Raw genomic sequence first — 17,950 nt, 5'->3', positions numbered from 1 at the left:
TTTCCCATTATACTTCATACGCTGTACTTTGAAAAAAAAATCATATGCGCATCAGGGTCTACAGGCTTTGCACATCTGGCCCCTGCTGACTCCTGCCAACCTCTCCACTTGCCCTCTGTCCAACTAAGCCCCAGCTATACTGGCCTCTCCTCCATTTCTTGAAGATGCCAAGAAATATTCCACCTCAAGGTCATCACCTTTCCCTCTGCCCAGAACATTCTTGGCTAAGTCATATGTCTAAGTCCTTCTCAACCTTCAGGCCTTGGCATCCCCTGGCCTTCTCTCTACCCAAGTGACTCCCCCTACCTTCTCCCTATCCCAACTTTGTTGTTTATCCCTGCAGCATGTTTATTCGTTCATAGTCTTTGCTATTTAACTGTCTTTGCCACTAGACTGTTGGCTTCACAAGGGCAGGGATCACATCTGTTTTACACACCAGCGTATGCCCAGCGCCTAAGCCAGAGCCTGGCACATAGTAAATATGTAAATATTTGTTGAATGAATGGGTTAATTAGCCCTGCACTGGATGAATAGGATACAGAGGACCCAGATATGGTCTTTCTGTTCCATAATGCCATAATCTGATGCATGAAAAAGAAGTAGATAGGTAATTGCAAAACTGGTAAATAATAGAGACCAGAACTGGAGGCAGTAGAAACATAGAGGGGCCCATACCCCAGTGTGGAGTATGCATGTGAGCAGAGAGGAGGCTGTGTTTCCACGATCGATGGCACCAGCATCTCCCTAGAAGAAATTCAGTTTCTCCTAATAGCATTTATTTAGTGTACCAAGTTCCATGTACTGTTTCTTGTTTGTTTGTTTTTAATAGGCCCAAAGTCATACAACTTCTAAGTGATAGAATTGGGATTCAAAGCCAGGCAGTCTGGTTCCCAAACCTGCATCTTTTAAAAATTTTTTTAAATTAAATTGTTTATTTATTTATTTTGGCTGAGCCACGTGGCGGCTTGCAGGATCTTAGCTCCCCAACCAGGGATCGAACCCAGACCCCCCTGCAGTAGAAGCGCAGAATTCAAACCACTGGACTGCCAGGGAATTCCCTGCATCCTTTTTTTTAAAAAAATAATTTGAGGTGAAATTCACATAATATAAAATTCATCATTTTAAAGCGAACAATTCAGTGGCAGTTAGTACATTCACAATGTTGTGCAACCATCTATCTAGTTCCAAAACATTTCCATCATTCCAAAGTAAAACCCCTTATCCAGGAAGCAGTTTCCCATTACCCTCCATGTACTGTTTCTGATCCCCACAATGACCCAATTGTACAATTGAGGAAAGAGGCTCTGAGAAATTCAGCTATAGTGAGAAGTTCAGAAGTTCAAGGTTACCTAGCTAGTAGAAATGGAGAAGTGATTTTTGAACCTTTGTTTTCTGACCCCAGAGTCTAAATCTTTGATTAATACGGGTCTTTGGGCAAAGTCACAAGTAGCGGGCTGGATTTGGGTATCAAAGAGAGTAAATTGGGGGGGGGCACGGATTTATAAGCCATAAATGCGCCCTCGGTTGTTAAAAAACGCACGTTTAGGTAAAACTGCAATTAGCATCGCTCAGGCGAGCACAGTCAAAAGTAAGAGCAGTTTCTTCCCTGGTGGCGCAGTGGTTGAGAGTCCGCCTGCTGATGCAGGGGACACGGGTTCGTGCCCCGGTCTGGGAGGATCCCACATGCCGCGGAGCTGCTGGGCCCGCGAGCCGCGCGGGCCGCTGAGCCTGCGCGTCCGGAGCCTGTGCTCCGCAACGGGAGAGGTCACAACAGTGAGAGGTCCGCGTACCGCAAAAAAAAAAAAAAAAGTAAGAGCGGCTATAGGGCAGAGACCTGGAAAGGTCAGCACTGCCGGAAGCTTTGCCAAAGCCTCAACAACAAGTTTGTAATTCCTTGGACAGCCTCTAGATGCACCACGCTGGGACCTGAAAAGAGGCAGAGTAGCTGGGAGGGTGTGGCTTGCCTTCCTGTGGCCGGACCTAACCAGGAAATGCCAGGGAGTTGTTCGACAGAGAAGCTGAGGGTGCAACTGGATTAGGCACAGTAGGAAGCAGTCCTCAGGCCAATTGCATCCCACTCAGAGTGGGCCTCCTGGGCACGAGTACTCTCAGGGGTGGAGGGCCTCGCCTTAGTACTCGTCTTCTCCTTCCGGGAGGAGCTGTCATCACTCTAGCACCCCTCTTCCACAAAATAGGGGTGCTCTCTCTGGGGCTTCTTTCTTTCTCTCGGGAAGTCAGGGACCCTTGGAGGTCCCTCTTTTTTAGGGATCTCAGACAGAGGGCATCCCTCTAAGTTGCCTCTCACGTTTCCTCTCCTCCCTAGAGTGAGAGGGCTGTGCGGGCCCCTCCTACCCCGACGTTGGAGCCGTTTTCTCAGAAGCCCCCATCTCCTTCAGGCTCGGGGTGGCGGCCGAGTTCTAGTTCAACAATGCACCGCGCTCGGCTCAACCAGCTGCGAGAGGGCAACTCCATGGAAACCAAAACATCACAACTCCGTGGAGATATCGCGAGAAGCACGGTGGCTCCAGCTGCTGAGAGAGGAGGAGCGAGGGCGGGAACAGAGAGCGAAGTGGGAGGAGCCTAGGCACTTCAGAGTCCCCCGCGGGAGACCTTCCCTCCCAGCGGCGCCCCCTCGTGACTGCGCTTTACATAATCGAGGCCGCGCGCGTCATAAGTGGCGTACTCCAGTCCAGACCGAATCAGAGTCGTAAGAAGCTCCGTGTTCCGCCCCTTCCTCCTTGATAGACGTCAAAATGAACCAGTGAACGGGCGTCCAGCGCCGCCGCGCCAGCCCTGGTCCGCTCGCACACGAGAACCCGCCCGCCTGCCGCAGCCCGCAGCCTGCCGCCGCCAGGTTGTGCTTCAGACTGTCAGATAAAGCGGCGGGCCGGGCCGGTAGGGTTGTGAGCACGGCCCGGGCCGGACATGGCGGCGCTCTACGCCTGCACCAAGTGCCACCAGCGCTTCCCCTTCGAGGCGCTGTCTCAGGGGCAGCAGCTGTGCAAGGTGCGCGGGCTGGGGCGGCAGCCGGGAACTGGGACGCTGGAGGCGCGGCCCGGAGCTCCCGGTTCTGTGGGAACGCCCGGCGGGGTCCCCCGGGCAGGGCGTGGCAGGCCCGCCTAGCTGCGGAACCGCACCCGCTCCGCCGGGGGCTGGCGGGGCACGTGGGGGAGACCCGGGCCGTGTCCAGGCCCCAGCGGCCGGCGTGTCCGGGTGCTTAGCAACAGCGAGGGATTGTTCTCGGACCCCGTGAGGTCGGGGGAGGGGACAGCTGGTCCCCCGCTCGCCCTCGACCAGCCGCGGCGGAGATCCCTTTTGGGCTGGCTTCCTCCCGCGTCGGGGTCTGCCGGGTTTCAAGCTTAGGAACCTCCTGCCCCGCCTGGGACAGAACTCCAGAGTTGGGTGCTGTCTGGGACGATCGTGTCGAACTGGGCGCTTCACGGGCACTTTTCAGCCAGTTCCAGAGTCGGAGGTAGCCAGGCTTTATAATAAAGCCCCACAGTCAAACGCACGAAGCAAAAGGATGATATTTCAGCTTCTAGTTAGTGACCTTCTGTCGTCGCAGTAACCAGCTGCTGATCAGTTTTTACCCCTGAAGGTCCAAGTTCTCTTTTTTTCTTTTAAGTTGTTTCATCTTGCTTTGCCTATATAAATGAATAGAGGGGCTGTGAAGCGACAGTTAAAAGTCACCAAGCCGGCTGGAGAGTGATGTTGAGATATCTCCAGATAATCCAGAGTTTGTGTCTCTGGTATGGCTAACTCATAATTGTGTGTCATCAGTGCTTTCAGTGGCCATGACTTTGTCTCTTTTGTTTACTAGGTATGAGAGAACTCAAAAAGTCAAATGTCTGAATGCCTTTTTGGCCTTAAAAAATACATATTTGATTATATGTTTGTATATGTATATATTTATTGATTTTAAGGGAGTTTTATATATGTAAGCAATAATGATTTTAATTCAGTACTTTGATTTCACAAGTGAACCTGCTCAAAAATCACACAGTGGCGGAGGCAGAACTGGACTAGAATCCAGGGCTTCTCATTCCCTAGGTCTGAGGCTTATTCATACCTTTGTTTTACAATTTATGACTAGTTCCATATAAATTCTTACTTAACTCCCACATCAATGCAGGGTGGTGGTGCCAGTTTTACAGACCAAAAAAATTAGTCCCAGAAAGTTTAAGTGACTCACTCAAGCACAGTGGCTATGCTTGGAATAGTACCCAGGTCTTCTGCCTCCTACTGAAGACTTTCCATTTCTGACTGCCTTTTAAAATTATATCCTCATTTCATTTCAGGAATGTCGGATTGCACACCCTGTTGTGAAGTGTACCTACTGTAGGACTGAGTACCAGCAGGAGAGGTACAGTTTTCGTTGACCATGAGCTTTTCCTTTGAAAATCTGTAATCGATTGCATTTCAATATACAGATTTGTAATCAGTTGCATTGTAATATATAGATTTGTAATCAATTGCATTATACACAGATTCTGCCATTTCCTGTTATAACACAATGGAAGTAAAATACACATATTTTTCCCTAGTTATTCATTAATTGCTTAAATTATTAGTTACTTATTTTTCACATCCTTGATAATTTTATATTGTGGGGTTTTTAAAATAAATAAATTTATTTATTTATTTATTTTTGGCTGCATCGGGTCTTCGTTGCTGTGTGCGGGCTTCTCATTGTGGTGGCTTCTCTTGTTGTGGAGCACGGTCTCTGGGCACGCGGGCTTCAGTAGTTGGGGCTCGCTGGCTTCAGTAGTTGGGGCTCACTGGCTTCAGTAGTTGGGGCTCGCGGGCTCTAGAGCGCAGGCTCAGTAGTTGTGGCCCATGGGCTTAGTTGCTCCGCGGCATGTGGCATCTTCCTGGACCAGGGATCAAACCCGTGTCCCAGGGAAGCCCTGTATTATGGTTTTGACATTTTTGACACTAAGAAACCAATCCCACAACAGTAAAACATGAGCCTTTTGCTCTAGTATATTTATATGCAGAGTTTGAAGAACTTATAAGCCAAAAGAAGATACTTTTGAAAATGTGACAATCTGATAAAGAGTTTGTTAGCCCTAGTCACATTTGAAAAAACTCACTTGCCTTTACACTTGCCTTGTGTGAATCTCATTTTGAAAAGTGTGAAAAATATTTAGGTGTGAATGAACACACATCTTTGGGGGACTTTTTAATAGCAGCAAAGTGGTTTATTGGTATAGTAAGTTAAACTTTTGGGGAACCGTGGCTGTAGGTAATATTGCCTTAAGCAGGATGGGGTCTGTTTGCCAGCTCACACATGGACCCGGAAGCCTAATTTTGGTCAGCTTCATTTCAATTCTAGGAATATTTTCCCTGATATTTCGTTATGTATATTTTCAAAGAAAAAAAAGCTAAAAAAACTAGATAGTAAACACTCATCTACCCACTACTTAGATTCTACAATTTACACTTACTACTTTTGCATCTATCCATCTCTCTATCCATCAGTGTATTAATCCATCTTATTTGTGATGCAGTTTAAAGTTGGGGACATCAGTGTACTTGACCCTAAACACTTCAGCATGCATATCATTAACTTAGAGTTCAATATTTGTTTATGGTTTTTAAATTTTTTTAGAGGTAAAATTTGCACACATTGAAATGCTCAAATCTTAAGTGCATCATTCAATGAGTTTTACAAACAGTATATATCTGTGTAACCCTAAACCCCATCAAAATATAAAACATTTCTATCACCCCAGAGATTCTAACCCCAACCCAGTCAGTCCCCACCCTCCTTGCTTTTTCCAAGCAACTACTGTTCTGATTTTCCTTTCCACCATAGATTAGTTTTACCTGTTCTAGAACTTCATGTAAATGGAGACACACAGAATATACTCTGGAAGGTTTATATTTTAGCTTTTACATTTAGGCCTATGATCCCTTTCAAATTTATTTCTGTGTGTAGGGTGAGCTTTGAAGTATAACCCTTAATTCACACCATACATAAAAATTAATTCAAGATGGATTATAGAAATAGGTTTTTTTGCATTTTTTTCTAAAATGTCAAGAGCATTTGTATATATTGATATATATGTCCCACTCCTTGAGTAATAAATCTAAAATAAACCCAAATGTTCAACATCACAGAATCACTGATGCTAATCCTCTTTCTAGAGGTCTCTTTCAATGTACTTCACTTCCTGAACTGCCTTTTTTTTTTCTTTTTGGCCACCCCGTGGCTTGTTGGATCTTAGTTCCCCACTAGGGCCACGGCAGTGGAAGTGCTGAGACCTAACCACTAGACCCCACTGGACCACCAGGGAAGTCCCTGAACTGCCTTTTTAAAATGGCAGAAAATTGCCCTGGGAAATATTTTGTTTGAATATCTCATTTTAATTTAATGATTTTTACTTTGAGGTTTTTCTTTTGTCTTTTAAGTTTGTAGTCACTTTGATAGGAACTGTATGGGAAAAAAATCACAAAGTAACAATATACTGGATTTTTATGTGATTTTGTTTTTAGCCCCCAAATATTGTTTAAACTGTTGTTAAACATGAAGCATTCGTTTGTACCTCCCTTTGTGAAGGGTTAGACTTTATTTGAAGATAATATTTTTTCCCCAAGGCAGTTTATCAGTTTAGGCATGTAGGTAATATTATGACTTGGATCTTCACAAGGGAAAGGGCGTGTTTATTTTTGTCAGTGCTTAGCTCTTAGAGAAATTGGAAATATTGAAAAAATATTTGGTGTTAGCATCTATTTCCCCACATGAGGGATTTTCACATACTTTTACTTATAGAGGAGAACATAGAGTAAGGTCAACATGGATAGAGTCTCTGAGCTTATATCCCAAACACAAATACTTTACTCCTCATCTCGAATTTCTCAGCTGCTCATCTGAATTGAGGAGAATTAATTTCTTTTTTGCTAGTCCATTTTGGTCTAACATAATATTCTTTTCAGGGTCCTTTGCATATCTGATAATTTTACTTAGTGGTACTTGGAGATGTCATAATCATAAATAACTCACTCTTCATTTTAACCAAAGCCTCCTTGTATTTGAGCTAATAAAATTTATAACTACAGAATAATTAAAAGAGTTACTGGCCAGATACTCACCCTTCAGTTAATCAAATGTCCAAACCATATTCCACCTTGGCACTTAGTAAGGAACAAATTCCTTGGACTTAAGGAAGAATCAGTTTTCAAATGTTGTAAGTAAAACGATTTTTTTCTTATAAAGCCTTGTGTCTCTTTCTTCCTTAACAGTAAAACCAATACAATATGCAAGAAATGTGCTCAGAATGTGCAGTTGTATGGAACGGTAAGTAGGGTTTCTCTGTACCTAACAGTCAGGTCTCTTGGGACCGTACATTCTGTGGACTATTAATATAATTACAATATTTTTATTAGAAGACCTAGTTATGCGTAAAAATGTTCTCAGAAAAATTTATGTAGTGTTTTAGCTTTCAAACTTAGCTAATACTTAGTATTAAGGAGTTCTGTGTTTATAGTCACTGTGGCAGGATAGTGATTATAATTTTCCTTGAGAAGCTTCAGTAACCAGTATGTAAAGAGAAGGGGAATGATGAATCCTATGACATGACCTCTTTGTTTGGTAACAGTTGACTATTCATTTTGATGAATGATTTTTTTTCTTTCAGTGTTAGGGTTCAGCATACTGTGTCCTTGCAGGCATTCTCCCCACATGTTTATACACTGATAATGTCAAAGAGGCCTTTTCAGAAATTTGGACGCACTTGCTCATTTCTCCAAGAGCTGGTTCTGTTGAATTGGTTAGAGAAGTCCCAGCATATATGCTAATGGGTTTTTGTTATTTGTTTGTTTATTTAAAAATCAATAGTCCTGTGCAGAAAAACACTTTATGTGGTGTTAGGAATTGGGCTTTATTGGATCAGTGTAAAAGGAAATTTATGAAGTTGGGAATGCATTTTTACCATGACTAATGAACTGTGTATAATAGAAATCATTGCTTTAAAAAATGCACTGGAAAAAAAAATGCACTGGTATTTTACAACATACTTACTTGACACTTTTTTTTTTTCTCTTTAAGCCCAAACCTTGTCAGTATTGCAACATAATTGCAGCATTTATTGGCAACAAATGCCAACGCTGCACAAATTCAGAGAAGAAGTATGGACCACCATATTCTTGTGAACAGTGCAAGCAGCAGTGTGCATTTGACAGGAAAGATGATAGAAAGAAGGTAAATCTCTGTGTTTTTCTGGATATTTTTTTCTTTCAGAGAAATTCAGGTGGGCCAATTGTGTTAAAAAGACATATAACCAAGATTGATTTCTCAGTTCCTCTCCAAATTCTGTTATTGACTTTGAAGAAGATATTCAGCCTTTGTTTTCTTCATTTATCAAATGTGGACCATTATATTATAACATTTCATAGGTTAGTATTTCATGAGAATTTGAATTACAGTGTTCAACATCCCTTATAAGTGAAGTGGTGATTGGCAAAATTCTACAAAACTCTTTAAAGGAGAGATTGTGACTTAAGCAGGATATAGTCTGTTACCAGTTTTACTATCTGGCTCTTTAAATGTTTCTATCTGTTGAAGTTAAAGACCACAAGAAGATGATATAGATAAACCTCTATGTGGAATGATGGTACCTTGGTGGAATTAAAATGATTTAGATTTGGTCTGTTTAAAACCCTCAACTGGCTTCCAGTTGCACTTAGAATGAAACCCAAACTCCTTCCATAGCCTGCAAGGCCCATACCTGACTCTCAGTCTCATCTTCCATCACACTCCCATCTTCCATCACACTCCCCTCCTCCTCCCTTGGTCCAGCCACACTGGCCACCTTTCAGTCCTTCAGATATACCAGTCTCATTTCCACCTTTGTGCCGGCTGGATTTGCCTGACACACAGCCTTCTCCAGAGTGTCATAACTTGTTCCTTGCGTCAAGTCTCAGCTCAATTGCCAGCTTCTCACAGAGACCTTCTTTACTAACTCCTCCGATCACTCTATCATAGTACCCTGTTTATTGTCTTCATAGCATGTAATGTTATGAGAAATTATCTTGTTTGTTTACATGTTTGTCCACCCCCACTAAAGTATGAGTTCTTTGTCCATCTGTTTTCATGCTGTATTACCAGCAGCCTGGCACATAGTAGGTACTCGATAAATTTTTTTTGAATGAAAGAATGTAGTACAGAAACTCTCAGTTTCCAGAGATGCTTTTCAGAGATGCTTAGGCTCTCAAAAGCTGATTCGTGGTAACCAAATTCATTAATTTACAATGGGAGGAAGTAACTTTCCAGTGACCAGAATACTCCTGCCTGCCAACCAGGGCACCTCTTCCCTGAATCAAGATACTAGAGAAGCTGAATTAGTAATCAGAAGGTAACATATAATAATAGTTGGAGCACAAGCTTTTTAGTCCCATAGATCTGGGTTCCAGCCCACTTCTGGCTTAGCTGAATGATCCTGGGCAAATTATTTACTCCTGTTATGCATCAGTTTTGTCATCTTTACTGTGGGAATAACAGTAGCTACTTCACAAGGGCATAGGGAGATTTAATTGAGATAGGTATATAAAACAATTTTGAGCCTAGCATATACTATACTTCATTAAATGGTACCTATATTGTTATTATTTGGATTACACTAGAATTCATTGTTTCTACTTTCTAGTTACAATCCTATCATAAGAGTTTGCGTATTTGTAGGCATCCTCAATCATCTATTTATAAACTTTAGGAGGACCAAGCTTAGGGATTGAGAGTGGATGATCTGGACTCAGAGTGCCTGGATTGAAATCTTTGTCTGTCACTTATTTGTTGTGTGACTTCAGGTGAGTTAATCTATCAGTGCCTCAGTTTCCTCATCCGTAAATGAGGCTGCTCAGACCTCATCGTTGTTATGAAGGTCAAGTGTAAACCCCTTCAGAAGGAATCTGGCACATGATAAGTACTCAGTGTTATCTATGATTATTTCTTTATGATAGTTTAATTCTGAGAGGGTGATTTTATATTTTTAAAGTTTGTGAAGGAGAGATCTGAAATAAAGTGTCCTGTGGTTCAGTGTGTGATTTTCATGTTTAATGTTGGCTCTCTTTCAGTGCAGCTGCTTTGTTTTCAAACGCTTCTTCAGTGAAAGCTCTTTCGTGGAGAAGGTCTCCTATTTTTTTTTTTTGGCTGCATTGGGTCTTTGTTGCTGGGCGCAGGCTTTCTCTAGTTGCGGCGAGTGGGGGCTACTCTTTGTTGCAGTGTGTGGGCTTCTCATTGTGGTGGCTTCTCATTGCAGAGCATGGGCTCTAGGCACGTGGGCTCAGTAGTTGTGGCTTGCGAGCTCTAGAGCGCAGGCTCAGTAGTTGTGGCGTATGGGGCTTAGTTGCTCTGCAGCATGTGGGATCTTCCTGGACCAGGGATCAAACCCGTGTCTCCTGCATTGGCAGGCGGATTCTTAACCATTACGCCACCAGGGAAGTCCTCCTAAAGTCAGACCTTCAGGCCATATCCCATAACCATGAAATGCAGCAAATTGAAGTTTGGTTTCAAAATTCATTTATACATTCGTTAACAAATAATTAGATGCTTATCATGTCTCAGACACTGCTCTGGGTGTTGGAAATACACTGATGAACTAAGCAGAAGAGACCTTATTCTCTCAGAGCTTTTATTTATGTGTGTGAGATGGATGAGAACAAACAAGGAAATAAATGAACACAGATTTTAGGTGTAAGTGCTATAAGGAAATAGGGTATATGGTAGAGAGTGACTGGGGAGGCCAGTTTTGATTGGGCAATCAGGAGGACCTGCATGGAGATAAAATCTGAGCTGAAACAGGAAAGATGAGAAGGAAGCAGCCATGGGAGGCCCTGGAGGGCAAAGATCCTGGAAAGAGAGACCAGCTATGAAAAGACCCAGAGGCAAGAATGAGCTTGGCAGATGGGAAGAACAGAAAGAAGGCAGAGTGAACAGAGAATGAGATTATAAAGGCAGGCAGAGGCTACATTTAAGTCAACATAGGCTATGGTAAAAAGTTTAGATTTTATATTTTAAGGCGAGGAGAGACATAATCAGATTTACATTTAAGGAGCCCTCTTTGGCAGCTATGTGGAAATGGTTGATCTGGAGAAAAATAGTGAGATCATTTGGGTGGGTCTTGCAGTTGTGACAAGTAAGAATGGCTTTGCTTGGGTGGAAGCAGTGGAGTTGGAAAGAAGTGGATAGATTTGGACGGATGACTTGCTAATAGGTTAGGAGAATAAGGTGCAAAGAAGCTTTTGCTAACAAGACAAATACTTTAGGTAAATGATGGTCTGGCTTACCCATGTTCAAGATGGGGCAGAAGATGTAATTTAGAGGCAAGACATGAAAACTAAGATTCCATGAAATATCAGCACACTCCCTCCTCAACCTGAGTAACTGCAACCCGCTCTGCTGCCCTGCCACGTGTACCAGGCCACCCCACAAACTTACTTTTGCCATCTGAGTGCTGTACAGAGGCACCCCAGCTTCAGAGGATTGTGGAAGCCCCATTCTGCTTTCCTAGCCCTGTGCCCTGTACCCTGGTACAGAGCTGCTTCTGCCCAAAGTGATCAACTTTTTCTAAATCAAACAAAGTGCCATGGTAGGCCACCACCAGGGATTGGGGCCCTGGAAGCTACTTGCCCATCAGTCTTTTTCTGGAGACATTTTTTTTTTTTTAACAGAAGATATTGGGGGTAGGAGTTTATTAATTAATTAATTGATTTTTCCTGTGTTGCGTCTTCGTTTCTGTGCGAGGGCTTTCTCTAGTTGTGGCAAGCGGGGGCCACTCTTCATCGCGGTGCGCGGGCGTCTCACTATCGCGGCCTCTCGTTGCGGAGCACAGGCTCCAGGCGCGCAGGCTCAGTAGTTGTGGCTCACGGGCCTAGTTGCTCCGCGGCATGTGGGATCCTCCCAGACCAGGGCTCGAACCCGTGTCCCCTGCATTAGCAGACAGATTCTCAACCACTGCGCCACCAGGGAAGCCCTCTGGAGACATTTATTTCCATCTGAGAAAAGATATCCAGCATACCATTTTATGAGCCATTTATAAGGTATTAGAGCTAAAGTATAGGCCTTCCCTGGTGGCACAGTGGTTAAGAATCTGCCTGCCAAGGCAGGGGACACAGGTTCGAGCCCTGGTCTGGGAAGATCCCACATGCTGCGGAGCAACTAAGCCCATGCACCACAACTACTGAGCCTACGCTCTAGAGCCTGCGAGCCACAACTCCTGAGCCCATGTGCCACAACTACTGAAGCCTGCGCGCCTAGAGCCCGTGCTCCACAACAAGAGAAGCCACCTCAATAAGGAGCCCATGCACCGCAACAAAGAGTAGCCCTCACTCACCACAACTAGAGACAGCCCATGCACAGCAACAAAGACCCAATGCAGCCAAAGATAAATAAATAAAATAAATTAAAAAAAAAAAGAAAAGGAAAAGCTAAATTATAAATTTTATGTTTCATCTTCTGTCTTCTCTTTTCCCTGCTGTGTTTTCCGTGATGAGCACCATAGAGATATTTGTGTCTTTTGAAATTCTTATGGAAACTTTGCTCTGGTCTCTGTTAAGTTGAAGAAAAACAAAATAAAAAAATATATAAAATTAGCATTTCATTTTTATTTTATTTATTTATTTAAAAAATTTTTTGGCCATACCACACAGCATGTGGGATCTTAGTTCCCCACCAGGAATCAAACATGTGCCCCCTGCAGTGGAAGTGTGGAGCCTTAACCACTGGACCGTCAGGGAAGTCCCCAGCTCCTATTTTATTGAGCAATTTTTATGTACCTTGCACCATGCTTTACCTACATTATGTCACTAGATCCTTGCACCAGCCCTCTGAAGTAGGTTCTATTATCCTTCATTTTATAGATGAAGAAATTGACCCCATGAGTATCCAGCTGACTTCCGTAAGGTCACACAGCTTGTAAGTGGCAGATCCGGACTTAACCAGAGGTTCTAGCTCCTAATACCCATGTTCTCAGCCACTGCACTAGCACATTCCTTCTTCTTTATCTTTGTCTCCTCATCTTCCAGGTAGATGGGAAATTGCTATGCTGGCTGTGCACACTTTCATACAAACGGGTCCTTCAGAAGACCAAAGAGCAGAGGAAGCACCTGAGCAGTTCTTCCCGTGCCAGCCACCAGGAGAAGGAGCAGTACAGTCGACTGAGTGGTGGCAGCCATTATAACAGGTAACCCCGAGATGCATGAGATAGGACTAGAGGTGCTGGGAGGTCAGATGTAATACTCACACAATTAGCCATGGAAGCTACCATTTTGTCTAAATTTTCCTATTTTCTCTCTAGTTATTAGTCTATAGAGGGAATCTCCTTTGTCGTAGTTTGTAATTCATGTATCATCCAAGGGCCAGAGAGACTTCCATAAGGCATCAGGATTTTCTGACTTGGTTTCTGTTGTGTCTTAAAAGTTTGTGGAACTTACTCCACTTTAACATGTAACGTTCTCCCCTCCGTTAGAGTGGGTTATCTCCCTAGAAGATTGGACATTTCACAGTCTGAGGGATGCAGCTTTTTTATGCATATTGGCTAGGAGATTGATAGATATTCTAGGTTTGTCCTTGTGAGATCCAGTCAAAATGATGTCCTTTCATTATTGTCTTAAGCTTCGTTTCAGAGTATCTGTAGAATTGTTAAGAGTTCTGGCTTTGGATTGAATCCTGAGTCTGCCAAGTTTTCTGTATGGGATATTGGGCAAGTTTTTTCATCTGTGAAATGAGGGAAATAATAATATTACCTCATGGAGTTGTTGCGGAAATAAATTATATAGTATGTGCATAGTGATTAGTTTTATAACCGGCGTATAGGAAGCTTCAGTACATTTTAGTTATTCGTTGTTATTATTACCATTGTGATTTTCTTTGTTCATTGTTAAGTACTTCCATGAGCCAGGTTCTCTGCAAGGAATGCAGAGATAAGTAAAAGACTCACGCTGCTATCCAAGAGTATGCAGTCTGGTAGGGAAGACAGACCTGTAATCAAATCATTGCAGGATAATTCGATAGGCATCACAGTGGAAACATGTCAAAATACAGGCATAAAAGGCAGTGGTAATTAACTGCCTCGGGAGGTTAGGGAACGAAAGATCAGAGAAATGCTGGTGTTGGAGCTAGATCTTAGGATGGGTCAGAATCATCAGATAAGGAATGGGTAGAGACATTCTAGGCTGAGGGAATAGCATTTGCAAAGACATGGAGGGCATGAGACCACACGGAACTTGGGAACAGCAAGTCCTTTTATTTTGCTGGAGCTTATAATTGGGAGCTGGAAAATGGGAGGAAAAGGAATCCAGCAGACCTGGTAAGGAGCATGAACTTGATCTTAGTGATCTTAACGGGAAGCCACTGAAAGGATCTATGCAGGGGAGGGGCCAAATCTGCATTTAAAAAAAAATTAACCCAGACTACCAGGGAGAATGCATTGGAGGAAAAAGAGGCTGGGGCCTAGTTAAGAAGCTTTTTTGGTAAGAGTCCAGATAAGAGATGTTAATAGAGAACCTCAACTTGAGGCACTGACACTGAAGAGGCAGATTCAGGAAGATACTTTAGAAGGAGATTTTTGAGTAAATTAGATAATGTGATGAACAGATAGATGGGCAGGAGCTGGGTGAGTAAAGGACAATTCTCAAATTTCTTACTTGGGTGAATGGGTAGATCCTTATCTGAGAGAGAGTATAGGAGGGGGGAAAAAGAAGTTCAGTTTTGGAAAGTTGAGTTTAAAGCATCAAGAAGAATTATTTAGCTCTTTTCCGTAGCACCTTGGAGGTGAACGGCTGCTTCAGGATGAAGCTGAACATCTTTCCCAGCCACTGTCTGCCAGAAACTCACTGAAGTGAACTATGAACGCAAACTTTGTACCATCTGTGAGAAGTTTATGGCCATGGAAATTGCTGCTGATGCTCCAGGTGAAGAATGGACGGGTTATGTGGTCCAAATCAGTGGTGAGAGTGACAAACAAGGGACCATGAAGCCGGGTGGCACGACCCACAGCCGCGTCTGCTTGCTACTGCGTAAACAGCATTCCTGTTACAGGCCAAGGAGGACTGGAGAAAGAAAGTGCAGATCTGTACAGGGTCGCATTGTGGATGCCAATCTGAGTGTCCTGAATTTGGTCATTTTGAAAAAAGGTGAGAAGGATATTTCTAGATTTGCTGATACAACTGTGCTGCATTGCCTGGGGCCCAAGAGCTAGAATCCGCAAACTTTTTAAGCTCTCTAAAGAGGATGATGGGGCTTCCCTGGTGGCTCAGTGGTTAAGAATCTGCCTGCTAATGCAGGGGACACGGGTTCGAGCCCTGCTCCGGGAAGATCCCACATGCCGTGGAGCAACTAAGCCCGTGCGCCACAACTACTGAGCCTGCGCTCCAGAGCCCATGAGCCACAACTACTGAAGCCCACGCACATAGAGCCCGCGCTCTGCAACAAGAGAAGCCACCACAATGAGGAGCCCACGCACCGCGACGAAGGGTAGCCCCTGCTCACCCCAACTAGAGAAAAGCCCGCGCGCAGCAACAAAGACCCAAGGCAGCCCAAAATAAAAATAAATAAATTTATTAAAAAATAAATTAAAAAAAATAAAGAAGATGATGTCTACCATTATGTTGTGAGAAGGCCCTTAAACAAAGAAGGTAAGAAACCTAGGACTAAAGCACCCAAAATTCAGCGTCTTGTTGCTCCACGTGTTCTGCAACACAAACGTCGGCATATTGCTCTGAAGAAACAGCATGCTAAGAAAAATAAGGAAGAGACTGCAGAATATGCTACACTTTTGGTCAAGAGAATGAAGGAGGCCAAAGAAAAATGCAAGGAACAGATTGTCAAGAGACAGAAGCTGTCCTTGGTCAAAAAGAAGATGTTCTAAGAGTAACAAATAAATAGATACGACATCCAAGAAAAAAAAGAACTATTTAGTGGAAGTTTAGCCTAAACTCACAAGAGAGGTTTGAACATGAGCCATTGGTAGCACATAAGAGTCAGTGGTAGCAGAGATTAGTTTAAAATGTGGATTTCTGTGGCCCTACCTCAGAGTTTAATTCAGTAGAATCTAGGATAGAGTCCAGGAATCTGCTTTGTTTTATAAACATCTCAGATGATTCTGATGCAGGTGATCTGGGGAACATCATTTCTAACCACTATGATAGATAGTTGTTAAAACCATGCTCTTGAATGACACGACTCAGGTTGGAGGCTGAGAATAGATTCTAGAAGCACTCAAGAAGGATGGAGTGAATATTTGAAAACCAAATATCTGATCAGGGTTAATATCCAAAATACATAAAGGACTCAACAGTATGGTGTTTCCTGAAAAAATTAAAAACAAAACTATCATATGATCCAGTAATCACTCCTGGGTATATATCTGAAGGAACTGAAATCAGTATCTCATATTCATTATAACTTTATTCATAATACCTAAGATATGGAAGCAACCTAAATGTCCTTCGAGGGATGAATGGCTAAAGAAAATGTGTATATACATACAATGGAATATCCAGCCATAAAAAAAGAAGGAAATCCTGCTATTTGCTACAATAGATAAACCTGGAAGGCATATGCTAAGTGAAGTGAGCCAGAGAGAGAAAGACAAACACCATGTGGTATGACTTTTATGTGGAATCTTAAAAAAAATAAAGCTGATTTCATAGAAGTAGAGAATAGAATGGTGGTTGCCAGGGGCAGGGGGAGAGGGAAATGGGGAGGTGTAGGTCAAAGGGTACAAACTTTATAAGAAGAAGTAGTTCTGAGGATCTAATGTGTAGCTTAGTGACGATAGTTAATAATACCATGTTGTATGCTTGAAAGTTGCTGAGAGTAGATCTTAAGCATTCTCACCATTAAAAAAAATAAAAGAGGGAATTCCCTGGGAGTCCAGTGATTAGGACTCTGTGCTTCCACTGCAGAGGGCATGGGTTCAGTCCCTTGTCGGGGAACTAATATCCTGCAAGCCACATGGTGCAGCCAAAAAATAAAGTAAAAGAATTAAGTATTTGAGGTGATGGGTGTATTAATTATCTTGATCTTGGTAATCATTCTATAATGTACATGTATATCAAATTGTCACCTTGTACACTTTAAATATGTACAATTATATTTGTCAGTTATTCCTCAATAAAGTCAGGGGGGGAAATGGATGGCATGGTCAGTGGTATCAAATATTGAAAAGAGGCCAAGTAAGAAAAGGTCTGAAACATCCTTTGGGCTTGGCGATTGGACATCCATCAAAGTAAAAGGGTTGCAGACTAGTTTTAGGGGGTCAACTTATTGGGGCTAAAACTGATCTTTAGTGTTGTTGTGGAACTCAGACACCAGAAGATTCACAGAAATAGAGTGAGGAAGAACTGGACTTGGAGTTCAAATATGTCAGCCTGGTGTCTAGTCCCAGCTTCACTGCTAACTAGCTGTATATCCCTGGGTAGGTCAGTTAACCTTGATGAGCCTCAGTTTATGCAAAATAGAAACAATCCCTTGTATATACCTCACGGTATTATAAGATACATGTGAGACAATGAATGTGAAAATACTTTTTAAATTGTAAGATAGATTATACTTCTGAGGTTTTATTGACTCTATTCTCATAGTTATTAATAAAGCAGATAATATTTAATCAAGGCCAAGAATTTGGGGGAGGACTATAGAAACGAGCTACCCATGCATCCAGGACCTATGAAATCAAGACTTTGGTGGATTTTGATGATCAAGAATAATTAGCTCTTAGATCTTAGATCAGGCCACCTGGACATTTGTGCTTGTTGTCTGTTTCATGCGGACAGCGTGCCCCACCTGACCTCAGAATTGAAAGCTTTACCCCCTTTAAGTAACAACACATCTTCATGTGTGTTCCTTGTGTTATGCTATATTTTTTTAAGTAAAATAAATGAAAGAGAAAAAAAAGAATAATTAGCTCTTGCATAGAATGGGTACAGTATTACATTGGTCCCATTTGAC

At 42.8% G+C, this 17,950-nt stretch overlaps 1 protein-coding gene and 1 pseudogene across 1 annotated transcript in view; both read left to right on the top strand.

Moving 5' to 3' along the window:
• Positions 1-2,834: 2,834 nt before the first annotated feature.
• Positions 2,835-17,950, top strand: part of FAM76A (family with sequence similarity 76 member A) — a 28,215-nt gene continuing 13,099 nt past the window's right edge. Inside the window, exons 1-5 of the mRNA XM_030872808.2 lie at positions 2,835-3,006; positions 4,299-4,363; positions 7,246-7,300; positions 8,051-8,203; positions 13,024-13,181. Coding sequence (XP_030728668.1) covers positions 2,926-3,006; positions 4,299-4,363; positions 7,246-7,300; positions 8,051-8,203; positions 13,024-13,181 — 512 coding nt within the window. The 5' untranslated portion in view covers positions 2,835-2,925. The remainder of the gene's footprint in view (positions 3,007-4,298; positions 4,364-7,245; positions 7,301-8,050; positions 8,204-13,023; positions 13,182-17,950) is intronic.
• LOC132594056 (small ribosomal subunit protein eS6-like) lies at positions 14,789-15,866 on the top strand (annotated as a pseudogene).

This window comes from Globicephala melas, chromosome 1 (assembly GCF_963455315.2).
Source record: "Globicephala melas chromosome 1, mGloMel1.2, whole genome shotgun sequence".
NCBI classification, from domain to species: domain Eukaryota; kingdom Metazoa; phylum Chordata; class Mammalia; order Artiodactyla; family Delphinidae; genus Globicephala; species Globicephala melas.
The sequence above is the reverse complement of the archived record's forward strand: the minus strand, read 5'-3'. Positions and strand labels throughout refer to the sequence as shown.